The sequence below is a fragment of the Antechinus flavipes genome, chromosome 2, assembly GCF_016432865.1.
Source record: "Antechinus flavipes isolate AdamAnt ecotype Samford, QLD, Australia chromosome 2, AdamAnt_v2, whole genome shotgun sequence".
In the NCBI taxonomy this organism is placed as follows: domain Eukaryota; kingdom Metazoa; phylum Chordata; class Mammalia; order Dasyuromorphia; family Dasyuridae; genus Antechinus; species Antechinus flavipes.
The window spans coordinates 35137340-35151889 of record NC_067399.1 but is presented as its reverse complement, the minus strand read 5'-3'; the positions used below and the strand labels follow the sequence as shown (position 1 = coordinate 35151889).

At 42.6% G+C, this 14550-nt stretch overlaps 1 long non-coding RNA gene and 1 gene segment (V, D, J or C); one reads left to right on the top strand and one right to left on the bottom strand.

The window, feature by feature from the left end:
* Positions 1-4206: 4206 nt before the first annotated feature.
* Positions 4207-5747, top strand: LOC127547493 (immunoglobulin kappa variable 2-29-like). The segment is given in 2 exon segments: positions 4207-4318; positions 4553-5747. Coding segments are annotated over 2 exon segments (384 nt in total).
* LOC127547501 (uncharacterized) overlaps positions 4577-14550 on the bottom strand; it is a 58557-nt gene continuing 48583 nt past the window's right edge. The window contains exon 3 of the long non-coding RNA XR_007950195.1: positions 4577-4674. This is a non-coding gene — a long non-coding RNA (uncharacterized LOC127547501). The remainder of the gene's footprint in view (positions 4675-14550) is intronic.

Genomic DNA, 14550 nt, shown 5'->3' with positions numbered 1-14550 from the left:
CAACTCTCCTACGCCATTATTCTACCAGTCCACATCCATCCTTATGTGGTTCGATCTTCCTTGTACCATCTGAGTCTCTTTCTTCAGTTGTCTTTGAAGCTGATTTTTTTCATTCTTTTCAAACTAACTTTTTCCTTAGGGGATTTCTCTTTGATAATGATTTTATTTTACTTTTGTTCATAGAGAAAAATAGCAATTTCCTTTATCTCCCACTTAGTTTGCAAAGAGAAAGACCCAGGTATCAGTGAAAAAGAAAGAGGAACCCAATTCTACATTCAGGCTTTACTTTTTATATTTCCCAACTCAAGTCCATGGGCTACAGATGTGGCTGCTGAGTTGTTAGTCATGATACTAAGCCTTAATTAATCCTCACAAAAAGAAAATTGACTTGGCTGGGAGGCATAGTACCACTGGACAAAATGAAGCAGGATGGAAAGGACAGAGGAACATGTAAGCTTTTTTTTTTTAACAACTTTTTATTGATAGAATGCATGCCAGGGTAATTTTTTACAGCATTATCCCTTGCATTCATTTCTGTTCCGATTTTTCCCCTCCCTCCCTCCACCCCTTCTCCCAGATGTCAAGCAGTCCTTTACATGTTGAATGGGTTACAGGATATCCTAGATACAATATATGTATGCAGAACCGAACAGTTTTCTTGTTGCACAGAGAGAATTGAATTCAGAAGGTATAAATAACCTGGGAAGAAAAACAAAAATGCAAGCAGTTTATATTCATTTCCCAGTGTTCTTTCTCTGGGTGTAGCTGCTTCTGTCCATCTTTGATCAATTAAAGCTCTCTTTATCGAAGAGGTCCACTTCCATCAGAATACATCCTCAAACAGTATCGTTGTTGAGGTATATAATGATCTCCTGGTTCTGCTCATTTCACTTAGCATCAGTTCACGTAAGTCTCGCCAGTCCTCTCTGTATTCATCCTGCTGGTCGTTCCTTACAGAACAATAATATTCCATAACATTCATATACCACAATTTACTCAACCATTCTCCAATTGATGGACATCCTTTCATTTTCCAGCTTCTAGCCACTACAAACAGGGCTGCCACAAACATTTTGGCACATACAGCTCCCTTTTCCTTCTTTAGTATCTCTTTGGGGTATAAGCCCAGTATAAACACTGCTGGATCAAAGGGTATGCACAGTTTGATAACTTTTTGGGCATAGTTCCAAATCGTTCTCCAGAATAGCTGGATGTGTTCACAATTCCACCAACAATGTATCAGTGTCCCTGTTTTCCCACATCCCCTCCAACATTCCCCATCATCTTTCCCTGTCATTCTAGCCAATCTGACAGGTGTGTAGCCGTATCTCAGAGTTGTCTTAATTTGCATTTCTCTGATTAATAAGGATTTGGAGCATATTTTCATATGTCTATAAATAGTTTCAATTTCTTCGTCTGAGAATTGTCTGGAACATGTAAGCTTTAAGGGAAGATCTTTTCACACAGAGAAGGTCGTGAAGTCTGGACAGGGAAAATCCACTGGGATTTTGGATTGAGTTAGGTAACCAACACAAGAGAACTGGGATTGATTTTGAACTGTTTCTAATCTATGTCAAACAGAGCCAAGTCATCCTGAGCAGGGAGCTGAGATGCAGAATAAGGTTCAACACTAGTGCTGATTCACACAATTCTTCTTCACACAAGAAGATTCTTTAGGGGCTCTTTGACCTTCTTTGATTAGCAGTTTGGATGGCAACAACACTCCCCCAAGGAATTGACTATTCATTATCTGAGTTCTCTGAAATCTGTTCTTCCCCAATCTAGACATCAGGCCAGATGACAGCTGGATTTCCCACCCATCCTTTTACAAGTTTGAAGATGACTTGATCACTTCTCACCAAACTGCCTGATCATTGGGGAGAATCAGGTGTAGATTAGTAGTTGTCCTAGGTGGGTCCTCCCCAAGTGAAAGAATGGGAAATTCATTATGAAAACCCTTAAAAATGTTTCCTTTCTCTACTTTTCAAAGGTTAAGAGTGAGGTATTACTTGAATAAAAGAAGATTCCCTTTATCCTACTGTTGAGTTTTCATGGTGAGTGGAATGGAGAAGACCCTTACCCAAAATGTCTCCTCAGAGATCCCTCAGTAGGAAGCAGAAAGGTTGTTTATTAAACTGCTGGAGGATGAGCCGAACCATAACGAGATAAGGGAAAGAGAAACCTTGTGGTAGGAGGGCTAAAGAAGTAGCAAAGATACACAGCTTTTGTACAAGAAATTACATCACAAGTAAGAGAGCATGGAGAAGGGGAGGGGGAGGCATCTAATCATTGCTTGTTGCTATCCAGAGACATTGGAATGGAGGGTTTTTGTTTCCCCAAAATCACCTGATTTCTAGGAAACAGAAAATCAGGTCTTCAGACTTTATCAAGCAGTGGTCCAGCTAATAGACTAAATAATGATAAATTTTAAATACTGATGAATGTCATCAGCTCAGGTTAAGTAAACATGGTTATAGCTGGCAAAGGCTAAAGTAAATATGGGCCTGTACATATTATACAGATCAAAGGGGAAACATGGAAATAATGAAAATAAAACACAAAAAAAGAAGTCATCCATTCCAGTAAGTTCTTCATCTTATCTCTCTCTTCCACACAATGCACCTAACACACCTTCCACACCTAACAATTAAAAAAAAAATTCATCTATTTTTTCTTATTGTGGGTGAACTGCCATCCCATAATAACAATATTTCACTCTTCTTGGCTATTTGCCAAATGCTCTCCACCATCATGATTCTCCCTCTAATTAATGCTTGCCCTCTTGTGTTTATGCCGTCTTCTTCTTCTTCTTCTTCTTCTTCTTCTTCTTCTTCTTCTTCTTCTTCTTCTTCTTCTTCTTCTTCTTCTTCTTCTTCTTCTTCTTCTTCTGCAATTGGGGTTTAGTGACTTGTCCAGGGTCACGCAGCTAGGAAGTGTTAAATGTCTGAGGTCAGATTTGAACTCAGGTCTTACTGACTTCAGGGCTGGTGCTCTACCCACTGCCCCACCTCCCTGCACCTATGTCTTTTTAATATACATTACTATTACACACACACATCCTCCGACCTCTATCGTTTATGTTGAATACATTTTATGACTATTATTCTCTACTCTAGAGGGTGAGTTACCCTTTTAAGGGGAAGGGATACATTTCAGATCAAACTTGCGGCCTGTTCCAGGATGTCAGGTTTACTTTGTTGTGCAAGCCTGTGCGTTTTGTGCCCGTTCAGATGGGCCAGGACTTTAAATGCTGGCGCCTTCTTGGATTAGGGTTATAGTGCGATAACCTCAGTGACAGGCTAATTCAAATTCCTCTTTGGCAGTTTCTACATTTCTGACAGAAGCCGATGTTTGGGAAAGAATTTGCCTCTGTTTCACAGAAGCACTTGAAAAAATGCCCTTAAGGTTTCCTCCACAAACAGGATAAAACAGCACCTCTGGGTGCAAATCAAAAATGAACAAAAGGGCAGGCAGAGCAGTGGTCCTGCTGGAAGGACCAGAGAGCATGTGAAGGGCGGAGCTCACATGGAGGTTTGGTCAGGGTGAAGGGTAAACATCCCAGGCATATTCTGCTGAAACAGCAAGCAGTGAGCCCTGTGGTAGCTAGGCCGGGAGGTAGCCTTGGCTGAGCCCAGGAAGCTTCATCTCCCAGACAGTGTGGGGAGTGTGAGGTTGGGGAAGGCTGAGGGAACCTCTGTTTATGAGGGTGCTGGGGCCAACTGTGCTGCTGAGAGGCAGCCCCGCCCAAGGGGAAAGCAGCACATGCCTGGTGAGGGCAGAGGTAGAGGGGCAGGGACACTGCTGGCTGTGGGCACTTACAGAAGGATGGAGTCCCTGGGGAGGAATCAGGGGAAAATAATGTAAAAAGTGCATGCAGAGAACAAGAGAAACACACAAGGAAGCAAAGCAAAGATGGGCAGCTCTGAACACAATGTGGAGGGTTAATTATAAAGGAGTATTTTTTAACTTTAAAAAAAATAAAACTGAATAAAACAAAAAAAATTAAACAAACAAACAAACAAAAAACCAAGGATAACTAGGCTTTGTGGGAGCACTTATCCCACAGTTGTCCAAGAATCAGGGACATATTCAAGGTCTGAAGGTCTCAGTTCTTCCCCTGAGCTGGAGTCAGCCACTTCTGCTCCCAGAACCCCCACACCTCCCAGCTGCTTTGCATAAAGAGATCCCCAGGGGGAGGGCCTGCAGACACAGGGAGATAAACTGGGCCTGGGGGCAGAGCAGCCACAGGGAAGGAGTCACTGAAAAATGGAGTCTCTGTCCCAGCTTCTCTGTGGGCTCCTGATGCTTTGGGTCCCAGGTGAGAACATGAGACAACAAAACATGCAGACGGGCAACGTGACATGAGATGCGGGAATTCCAGGAAGCTCAGAATCTCTGGGGACAGGAGCCAGTACAGTCCAAGGGGGAATGAGGATTTCTGGGAGATCAGGGGAATTTTCAGACCCAGGGAGTCTCTGGGCCAAGAATCAAAATGAAAGGAAATTCTGCTCTGTTTATTTCATGTTGGTTGATCATTAATTTCTGTTCTTAGTTTCCAGGGGAGAAATTGTGCTGACCCAGTCTCCTGCCTCGGTGTCTGTGAGCCCGGGAGAGAGAGTCACCATCAGCTGCAAGGCCAGTCAGAGTGTCTTATACACTGATGGAAAGACTTACCTATACTGGCTCCAACAGAAACCCGGCCAGTCTCCTAGGATGCTCATTTACCAGGTTTCCAACCTGCACTCAGGAGTCCCCGCCCGCTTCAGTGGCAGTGGTGCTGAGAAGGATTTCACCCTCACAATCAGCAGTGTGGAGGCTGAAGATGGGGCAGAATATTACTGTGCTCAAGCATCTTATCTTCCTCCCACAGTGTTACAGCCCTGAACAAAAACCTCCCCAGGCCTGGGCTGGCTGCTCAGGGAGGCCCAGCTGCCTCCCCTCCTTCCTCTGCTGCAGCAGCTGCTGGGGGCCTGCTCAGGGGCAGGGTCTCTGGGGCTGATGAGATAAAAGGGACTCGGGGCTCAGGGGACTCTTGCTCCTCTTCAGCCATGAGCAGAATCATCAAAGAAAGAACCACTGGCTCAGACTGGGTCAGCCCACAATGCCCTGGGCCTGAGGCACTCTCCCATTCCTATTCCATCTGACTCCCAACTGAGCAAGAACCAAAGAGAAAGTAGAAACTTCTAGCCAGAGATTCTTTCTGTCCTTTCTCCCTGGCTCAATATTCCACAGCAGTCAATGACACTTGGGAACAAGAGCACAAGAAGATCAGGAAACAGGTTAATGAAATCCATCAATGGCTCCAGATTAAAATTCACACTCTCCCAGCAGTCAGATGGCACGAGGCAGCTGTCCTGGAGTCAGGAGGACCTGAGTGCAAATCTAGGCTCAGACATTTCATATTTTCTTGTTGTGTGACCTTGGGCAAGTTATTTAACCCTAATTGCCTCAGAAAAAAAAAATTCGCACTCTGGATCAATTTTCTCTGCCCATGCATTTAAATCAGATTTTTATCTACTTTTATTTTACCCATTCATGCCGGGGGCCATAAAGATCTCTCTGGAGTCTCCTCTGTCCACTCTTTTCAAAGCAAGACTTCAATTCCTACAAAGAAGGGGAATAAGATATAGGCGTCAAGAAGCCGAACATTCTGCTCTCCTCATAGTTTTGGAGTCTGCTCAGAATTATAATGTCCTCCCCCCTCTTAATAATATGAATCTAATAAAACTAATTTTTTATTGATGAAATTGGTGACTGATGAAAACTGTGATCTTTTGGGGAAGGGTGAACCTGGGTTAGAATCTCAACTCCTCTTGCATCTTAGGAGGGGCCCCACTCTCCTGTTTATAGGGGAAACTCCCATAGCATCTCCACCCACAATTCCATTGGAGATCTTGGCCTGGGGCATAAGGGGTGATCCCTTTATTCAGTTGAAAATCAGTTCCTCAAATTCATCTGGAGATTGGCCCCCTGGCTTTGGGCCCCAAAACCCAATATAATCAAAGACCGTGGGCCTGACCCTCTCTAAAAAGTCCTAACAGGAGTTAGCCTGCTGAGAAAGTTTTCTCAGTGTAATAAGCCCTTTTTTTTGCCACAAGTCTCACCTATATTCATTCTTTTCCAAAGCTTGTGAATTCTTTTGCAAAGCTGCCACCTGGCCAGGGGATCTCTCAACCCTCATTTCTTACCCCTCAACATTTGGTGGCTGTACAGGGATCCCCAAAATTTTTGGCCGTGGTAAGACTTCTCTGGCTTTTGTCTATTCTATAGCTGGAGACCCAAATACCCAGGAAGATTTGGGCTGTCAGGAGCTCTATGCTCAAGCAGACTTCCTTGACTGGAGAAGACTGGACTTGAAATTCCTACCCTTAATCACGGAACTTCTCTCACCTCTCTCCCTCCCCAGGGATGCATGGGAGGATGGAGTGCTATAGAATGCAGAAAACCTAAGATCTGTGGCAAAAAATGGGACGATCTATTGCTGTGTCTATTCCTAAGCATTCTCCCTTCGGCTGTTTCTTTTTTCTTTTTTTTATTTTTTATTTCTTTATTTTTAATAACTTTTTATTGCTAGAACCCATGCCAGGGTAATTTTTTACAGCATTATCCCTTGTGCTCACTTCTGTTCCGATTTTTCCCCTCCCTCCCTTCACCCCCTCCCCCAGAGGGCAAGCAGTCCTTTACATGTTGAATAGATACAATATATGTGTGCAGAACCGAACAGTTCTCTTGTTGCACAGGGAGAATTGGATTCAGAAGGTAGAAATAATCAGGGAAGAAAAACGCAAATGCAAGCAGTTTATATTCATCTCCCAGTGTTCTTTCTTTGGGTGTAGCTGCTTATGTCCATCCTTGATCCATTGAAACTGAATTAGCTCTCTTTAGCAAAGAGATCCACTTCCATCAGAATACATCCTCAAACAGTAGCGTTGTTGAGGTATATCATGATCTCCTGGTTCTGCTCATTTCACTTAGCATCAGTTCATGTAAGTCTCGCCAGTCCTCTCTGTATTCATCCTGCTGGTCATTCCTTACAGAACAATAATATTCCATAACGTTCATATACCACAATTTACTCAACCATTCTCCAATTGATGGGCATCTATTCATTTTCCAGCTTCTAGCCACTACAAACAAGGCTGCCACAAACATTTTGGCACATACAGGTCCCTTTCCCTTCTTTAGTATCTCTTTGGGGTATAAGCCCAGTAGAAAAACTGCTGGATCAAAGGGTATGCACAGCTTGATAACTTTTTGAACATACAAAGGATATGAACAGACAATTTTCAGATGAAGAAATTGAAACTATTACCACTCACATGAAAGAGTGTTCCAAATCACTATTGATCAGAGAAATGCAAATTAAGACAACTCTGAGATACCACTACACACCTGTCAGATTGGCTAAGATGACAGGAAAAAATAATGATGAATGTTGGAGGGGATGCGGGAAAACGGGGACACTGATGCATTGTTGGTGGAGTTGTGAACGAATCCAGCCATTCTGGAGAGCGATCTGGAATTATGCCCAAAAAGTTATCAAACTGTGCATACCCTTTGATCCAGCAGTGTTTCTATTGGGCTTATACCCCAAAGAGATACTAAAAAAGGGAAGGGGACCTGTATGTGCCAAAATGTTTGTAGCAGCCCTGTTTGTAGTGGCTAGAAACTGGAAAATGAATGGATGCCCATCAATTGGAGAATGGCTGGGTAAATTGTGGTATATGAATGTTATGGAATATTATTGCTCTGTAAGGAATGACCAGCAGGATGAATACAGAGAGGCTTGGAGAGACCTATATGGACTGATGCTAAGTGAGATGAGCAGAACCAGGAGATCATTATATACTTCGACAACGATATTGTATGAGGATGTATTCTGATGGAAGTGGATTTCTCTGACAAAGAGACTTAACTGAGTTTCATTGGAGAAATGATGGACAGAAACAGCTACACCCAAAGAAGGAATACTGGGAAATGAATGTGAACTATTTGCATTTTTGTTTTTCTTCCCGGGTTATTTATACCTTCTGAATCCAATTCTCCCTGTGCAACAAGAGAACTGTTCGGTTCTGCAAATATGTATTGTATCTAGATATACTGCAACATATTTAACATATATAGGACTGCTTGCCATCCTGGGGGGGGGGAGGAGGGAGGGAGGGGAAAAAATGAAACATAAGTGATTGCAAGGGATAATGTCGTGTAAAAATTATCCTGGCATGGATTCTGTCAATACAAAGTTATTATTAAATAAAATAAAATTAAAAAAAAAACTTTTTGAACATAGTTCCAAATTGCTCTCAAGAATGGCTGGATACATTCACAATTCCACCAACAATGTATCAGTGTCCCTATTTTCCCACATCCCCTCCAACATTCCCCATTATCTTTCCCTGTCACTCTAGCCAATCTGACAGGTGTGTAGTGGTATCTCAAGAGTTGTTTTAATTTGCATTTCTCTGATATATAATAATGACTTGGAGCATCTTTCATATGGCTAGAAATAGTTTCAATTTCTTCATCTGAAAATTGTCTGTTCATATCATTTGATCATTTATCAATTGGAGAATGGTTTGATTTCTTATAAATTAAAGTCAATTCTCTATATATTTTGGAAATGAGGCCTTTATCAGAACCTTTGATTGTAAAAATGTTTTCCCAGTTTATTGTTTCCCTTCTAATCTTGTCTACATTTGTTTTGTTTGTACAAAAACTTTTCAATTTGATATAATCAAAATTTTCTATGTTGTGGTCAATAGTGATCTCTAGTTCTTCTTTGGTCATAAATTCCTCCCTTTTCCACAGGTCTGCGAGGTAAACTATCCTATGCTCTTCCAATTTATTTATAATCTCATTCTTTATGCCTAGGTCATGAACCCATTTTGACCTTATCTTGGTGTAAGGTGTTAAGTGTGGATCAATGCCTTAGGCTTTTTCTTAAAGAGAAACAAATTCAGCCTAAAAGATCTCAAAACTAAAAAAAAAAAAAAAACCTTTAAATTAAAACAACGCTGCAGGATGCTGCTTCAGTTTGCTGTGGGAAACTCAAAATTAGATACTAACTTTTTTAAATAACTCCCTCCTTCCTACTCCTCTAGGGACACAAAATCCCTGTGAATCCGTCTCTGAATCACCTCTTCCCAAAGACAGGACCTTGTCTCTGGCAATGTCTCCTTAACTCTGTCCCCCTCTCCTGGACCAGATCCTGAGACTCCCAGGCCTTTCTCTCCTCCTCAGGATCCTGATTCTAACTGTCCCCTGGGAGAAGCTACAGACTCTCAGGGAGAAACACTCAGAGCAGAGCCACCTCTTCCAATGAAAATCTCTCCCAGACTAAGGAGAAACTTGGCCATTGCTCCGAGGTCCCTACCCAGCTTTGTGAGGGCTCCAAGGCCAAGGCCCTCCTTGATCTGTCCTGGGGAGTTGTTACTATTAAACAATCTGCCTCAGACACAAGGAGGAAGCTGAAGAAGCCAATTCTGGGCCCAAACTCCCACCTCTCTGCTGGAAACAGAGATCAAACTGCAGCATGGGACAGCAGCCTTACAGGGAGACATGGGGAACAGTGCCTCCTCGTGGCTGTTGACATTTCTGGGAAACCCAGGGGTTCCTGCTTCAGGTGTCATGGACAGGGCCAGAGGGCCAAGGAAACTCCCTGTCCTTGCCCTGAGTGTAACTAGGAGGGGCACTGGAGGAGGGACTGCCTGCAGGGGACGAGCTGCCCCCAGTGCCCCGACCTCCAGCAGGAGTTTGGGGCTTGTTCCCTCTCGCTCCACCACCACAGCAGAACCCTGGCTATCCCATCATGTGGCCAGTAAGGCATGTAAGGCCTCTGAAGTTCTGTTTGCTGAGGGATCTTTTTCCTTCTCTCTCTGGCACTCTGACCTTACTTGTCCTGCCCTTTATAGCATGGGGACTGAAGGGAAACTTAAGAACTGTTTTGGGACCTCCCTTCTGCCCTGTCTGTTTGGTGACCTGTTAGTTAAACATTCATTTCTTATCATTCTCTCCTGTACTGCTCTTATAGAGACATGATTTCATAATGAAACTGGGGACCCAATTTTCTCTTCTCAGACCTTCAGATTTTTTCTTTTTGTGCTGCTTTCAAGGCCCTCCCATGTTCCCTCTGAAATCTAGATTCCTCTTTCCTCTAGATTTCCTCCCAGAATCCCTGGGTGAACCACATCAGCCTTCTTGCCGATTGAGAAATTTCTTCAGCTCAAACTTTTAGCACTGACTAAAGCGTTAAGGGATTTGGAGCCCCTCAGCTGCAGTCTTCTCTTGATCTGCAGCCCCACCCAAGAGGCTTTCTCAGATGCAGCCATAAAAACCCACAATTTTACCCTAAAAGCCAAATGGACTTCTGCCCCTGCCCTGGCTCTCCCTAATGTAGAATAGCCCATCTCTCTGTATGGAGATGAAAGGTGGGCCAGAGCTGGGGCTTTAACTCAGGCCCTTGGAGCTGGTCCAAGCCCAATTGCTGGCTCTCCTACCTCAGAGCAGTGGCTGCTACAGCCCTTTTCATTGAAGAATTCCCCATTTGATTAGGGGAATGGATTTGAGATAATCCTCTTTGTACTTCTCTATCTCTCTGTCTCTCTGTCTCTGTCTCTCTCTCACTTTCTGTCTGTCTCTGTCTCTGTCTCTGTCTCTCTCTCATTATACACTTCAACAACGATACTGTATGAGGATGTATTCTGATGGAAGTGGATTTCTTTGACAAAGAGACCTAACTCAGTTTCAATTGATCAATGATGGACAGAAGCAGCTACATCCAAAGAAAGAACACTGGGAAATTGAATGTGAACTATTTGCATTTTTGTTTTTCTTCCCGCGTTATTTCTACCTTCTGAATCCAATTCTCCCTGTCAACAAGAGAACTGTTCGGTTCTGCACACATATATTGTATCTAGGATATACTGTGACATATTTAACATGTAAAGGACTGCTTGCCATCTGGGGGAGGGGATGGAGGGAGGGAGGGGAAAAATCGGAACAGAAGTGAGGACAAGGGATAATGTTGTAAAAAAAAAAATTACCCTGGCATGGATTCTGTCAATAAAAAGTTATTATAAAAAAATTAAAATAAAAAAAAGAAATTGAACTGAACCAAATAAAGGAATGAGAAGGTTCAAAGTTTAGACTTTTAATGGAAGTCACAGGAACCTGGCAGTGAATTCAGAGACTAGCCTTAAATTGGTTAATTCCATGCCTAAAGATGGGCTGTCCAACTCTCCTAGGCCATTGTTCTACCAGTTCACATCCGTCCTTATGTGGTTCGATCTTCCTTGTACCATCTGAGTCTCTTTTTTCAGTTGTCTTTGAAGCTAACTTTTTTCATTCTTCTCAAACTAATTTTTTCCTTAGGGGATTTCTCTATGATAAGGATTTTATTTTACTTTTGTTCATAGAGAAAAATAGCGATTTCCTTTATCTCCCACTTAGTTTCAAAGAGAAAAACCCAGGTACCAGTGAAAAGGAAAGAGGAACCCAATTCTACATTCAGGCTTTACTTTCTGTATTTCCCAACTCAAGTCCATGGGCTATAGATGTGGCTGCTGATTTGTTAGTCATGATCCTAAGCCTTGATTAATCTTCATAAAAATTGGCTTGTCTGGGAGGCACAGCACCATTGGACAAAATGAAGCAGGATGGAAAGGACAGAGGAACATGTAAGCTTTAAGGGAAAGTCTTTTCACACAGGGAAGGTCGTAAAGTCTGGACAGGGAAAATCCACTGAGATTTTGTATTGAGTTACGTACACAACACAGGGGAAATGGGAGTGATTTTGAGACCTTTCTAATCTGTGTCAAACAGAACCAAGTCATCCTGAGCATGGAGCTGAGATGTAGAACTAGATTCCACACTGCTGCTGATTCACATAATTCTTCACACAAGAAGATTTTGGGGGGACTCTTTGGGCTTCTCTGATTAGCAGTTTGATTGGCAACAACACTCCCAAAGGAGTTGTCTATTCATTATCTGAGTTCTCTGAAATCTGCTCTTCCCCAATCTAGACATCAGGCCAGATGACAGCTGGATTTCCCACCCTTTCCTTTTACAAGTATGAAGATGGCTTGATCACTTCTCACCAATCTGCCTGGTCATTGGGGAGAATCAGGTGTAGATTAGTAGTTTTCCTAGTTGGGTCCTCTCCAAGTGAAAGAATGGGAAATTCATTATGGAAATCCTTAAAAATGTTTCCTTTCTCTACTTTTCAAAGGGCAAGTGTGACATATTATTTGAATAAAAGAAAATCCCCTTCATCCTAGGGTTGAGCTTCCATGCCAACTTAACAATTAAAAAAAACCTCATCTATTTTTTCCTATTGTGGATGAACTGAGATCCCATAATAACAGAAATTCACCCTTCTTGGATATTTGCCAAATGCTCTCTACCATCTGATTCTCCCTCTAATTCATGATTTTTCTCTAGTATTTATGCCTTCTTCTTCTTTTTTTTTTTTTTTTTTGCTAAGGCAATTGGGGTTTAGTGACTTGCCCAAGGTCACTTAGCTAGGTTAAGTGTCTTGAGGCCAGATTTGCACTCAGATTCTCCAAACTTTAGGGCTGGTGCTCTATCTACTGCACCACCTATCTGTACCTATGTCTATTTAATATACATTACTATTACACACACACACACACACACACACACACACACACACACACATACCCTCTGACCTCTACCATTTATTCTGAATAAACTATATGAGGATTATTCTCAAGTCCAGAGGAGTAGTTACGCGTTTAAGGGAAAGGGATACATTTCAGGGCAAATTTGCAGCCTATCCTAGGATGTCAGGTTCACTTCTTTGTTATGCAAGCTTATGCATTCTATGCCCATTCTGATACATCAATACTTTAAATGCTGGGTGCCTTCTTGGATTTAGCAGTATAGAATTTCTCAGTCTCTATTCAAACTGTAGAAGTATTCTCCCCAGTACTCACAGTATAATGCACCTCAGAGAGCCCATGATCATGAAGTACATGAATAGAAAAAGCTGTAGTCATTGGTGACTCTGGAGATACCTATTTCTTTAGTGTGGGGAGAACCATGAGAAAGGGATGCATGGATGAGACATGAAGGAGATTTTTGGAGTAAGGGCATGGAGATGTGCAGGAGCCCAGAAAATTCATGAGAATGAAGCTGATGAGCTTAGCTTTGGCAGGATGGACAGGTAGATGGCAGGAGGAGCCAGGTGGTTTATGTGGTACCTGTTATGTACTAAACACTAATATTTTATTTAACAAATATGACCTCATTTTGATTCTTACAATTACCCTGAGAGGAACATGTTACTGTTATCCTCACATTACAGTTAAAGAAACTGAGGCTAAGCAACTTTGTATCTAGTAAATATGAGAGGTGATAATTGAATTGGGGACTTCATGTAGCAATCTACCCACTACAGTAACTAGCTGCCTAGGAAGAGGAGCAGCTGGAACAAACTTATACACTTAAAGAGAATATTAGTCTCATCAGTCCCAATAGAGAATAAAATCCCTCCAAGCTTTTCCTACCTGGGCCATTCATCCATGACATTCCAGAAAACCCACATGAAGCTTCAGCCCAAAACACTGGAGACTTTTGTCTGATTCTTTAAATTTCTAAAGGTGAAATCAAAGTGAAGTGGACCACACCCCTAGGGTCTCCCACCCTGTCTAGCTGTTTCTGATCCTAAATGTCCTTCATCTGGCATCTGACAAACTCTCTATCTGCAAGTCATTTCAGGAAGCGTGCAGCAGTCTCCTCTACCTTTGGATCACCTTCAGCTGAGATAAATGAAATGCAGGAGTGATGTAGTTAAGGTACAGCCTGTAGGCATGTGTGGAAATCAGATACTCATAGGAAGCAGACAAAGATGTGCTTGGCCAGGAAGAGGGGAGGCTTGAGATGGGTTTACACACTGCCCCCATAGTGTGGGTTCAGCTCCCCCAGCCTATTTTCAGTCACTCCAGGATTTTTTTCCTGCTTTCTCAAGGTGACTGTATCTTCCCTTTCCTGCTCTGCATCTGTACCTCCAGCTGCCTTCAGTCTACCTTTTCTCCCTTCTGAAATAAAATTCGAGTTAAGCTCCTTTCTCTTTTCTAATGGCTCCCTCAGAGAGGCATCTTCTCTGCATGTAGCTAATTTTTTCTTTGGAAACAAAAGTGATCTAGTCTTCCAGAGAAGAGAGACTTGTCCTGTTTGAGATGTAGCCCTCAATTTAGCTGTGATCTGAGATTCTCCCTGTAATCAGGAGAGTAACAGGCTTGTTCCATTCATGAAGAACTGTTGAGGGTGGGTTTAGGTGGCTTGGAGCTCTGAGCTCAGAGCACATCAAAACAAGATGAGTCAAGTTTACATGGAGCAAAGCTGGGACCAGACTCAGATAAGAATAAACCAAACTGGTCAAGGCATGATCACCTCAGCAGCATTGAGACTGAGTCAAAAGTTATGGTACCTTCTTGCCATTTTCCTCCTCTTGTTTCAAGTTTTTTCCTTCCCCTCATCTATCAGTAGAAACTGGGAGCAGAGGGATGGAAGAAAGAATGGGAAAACAGA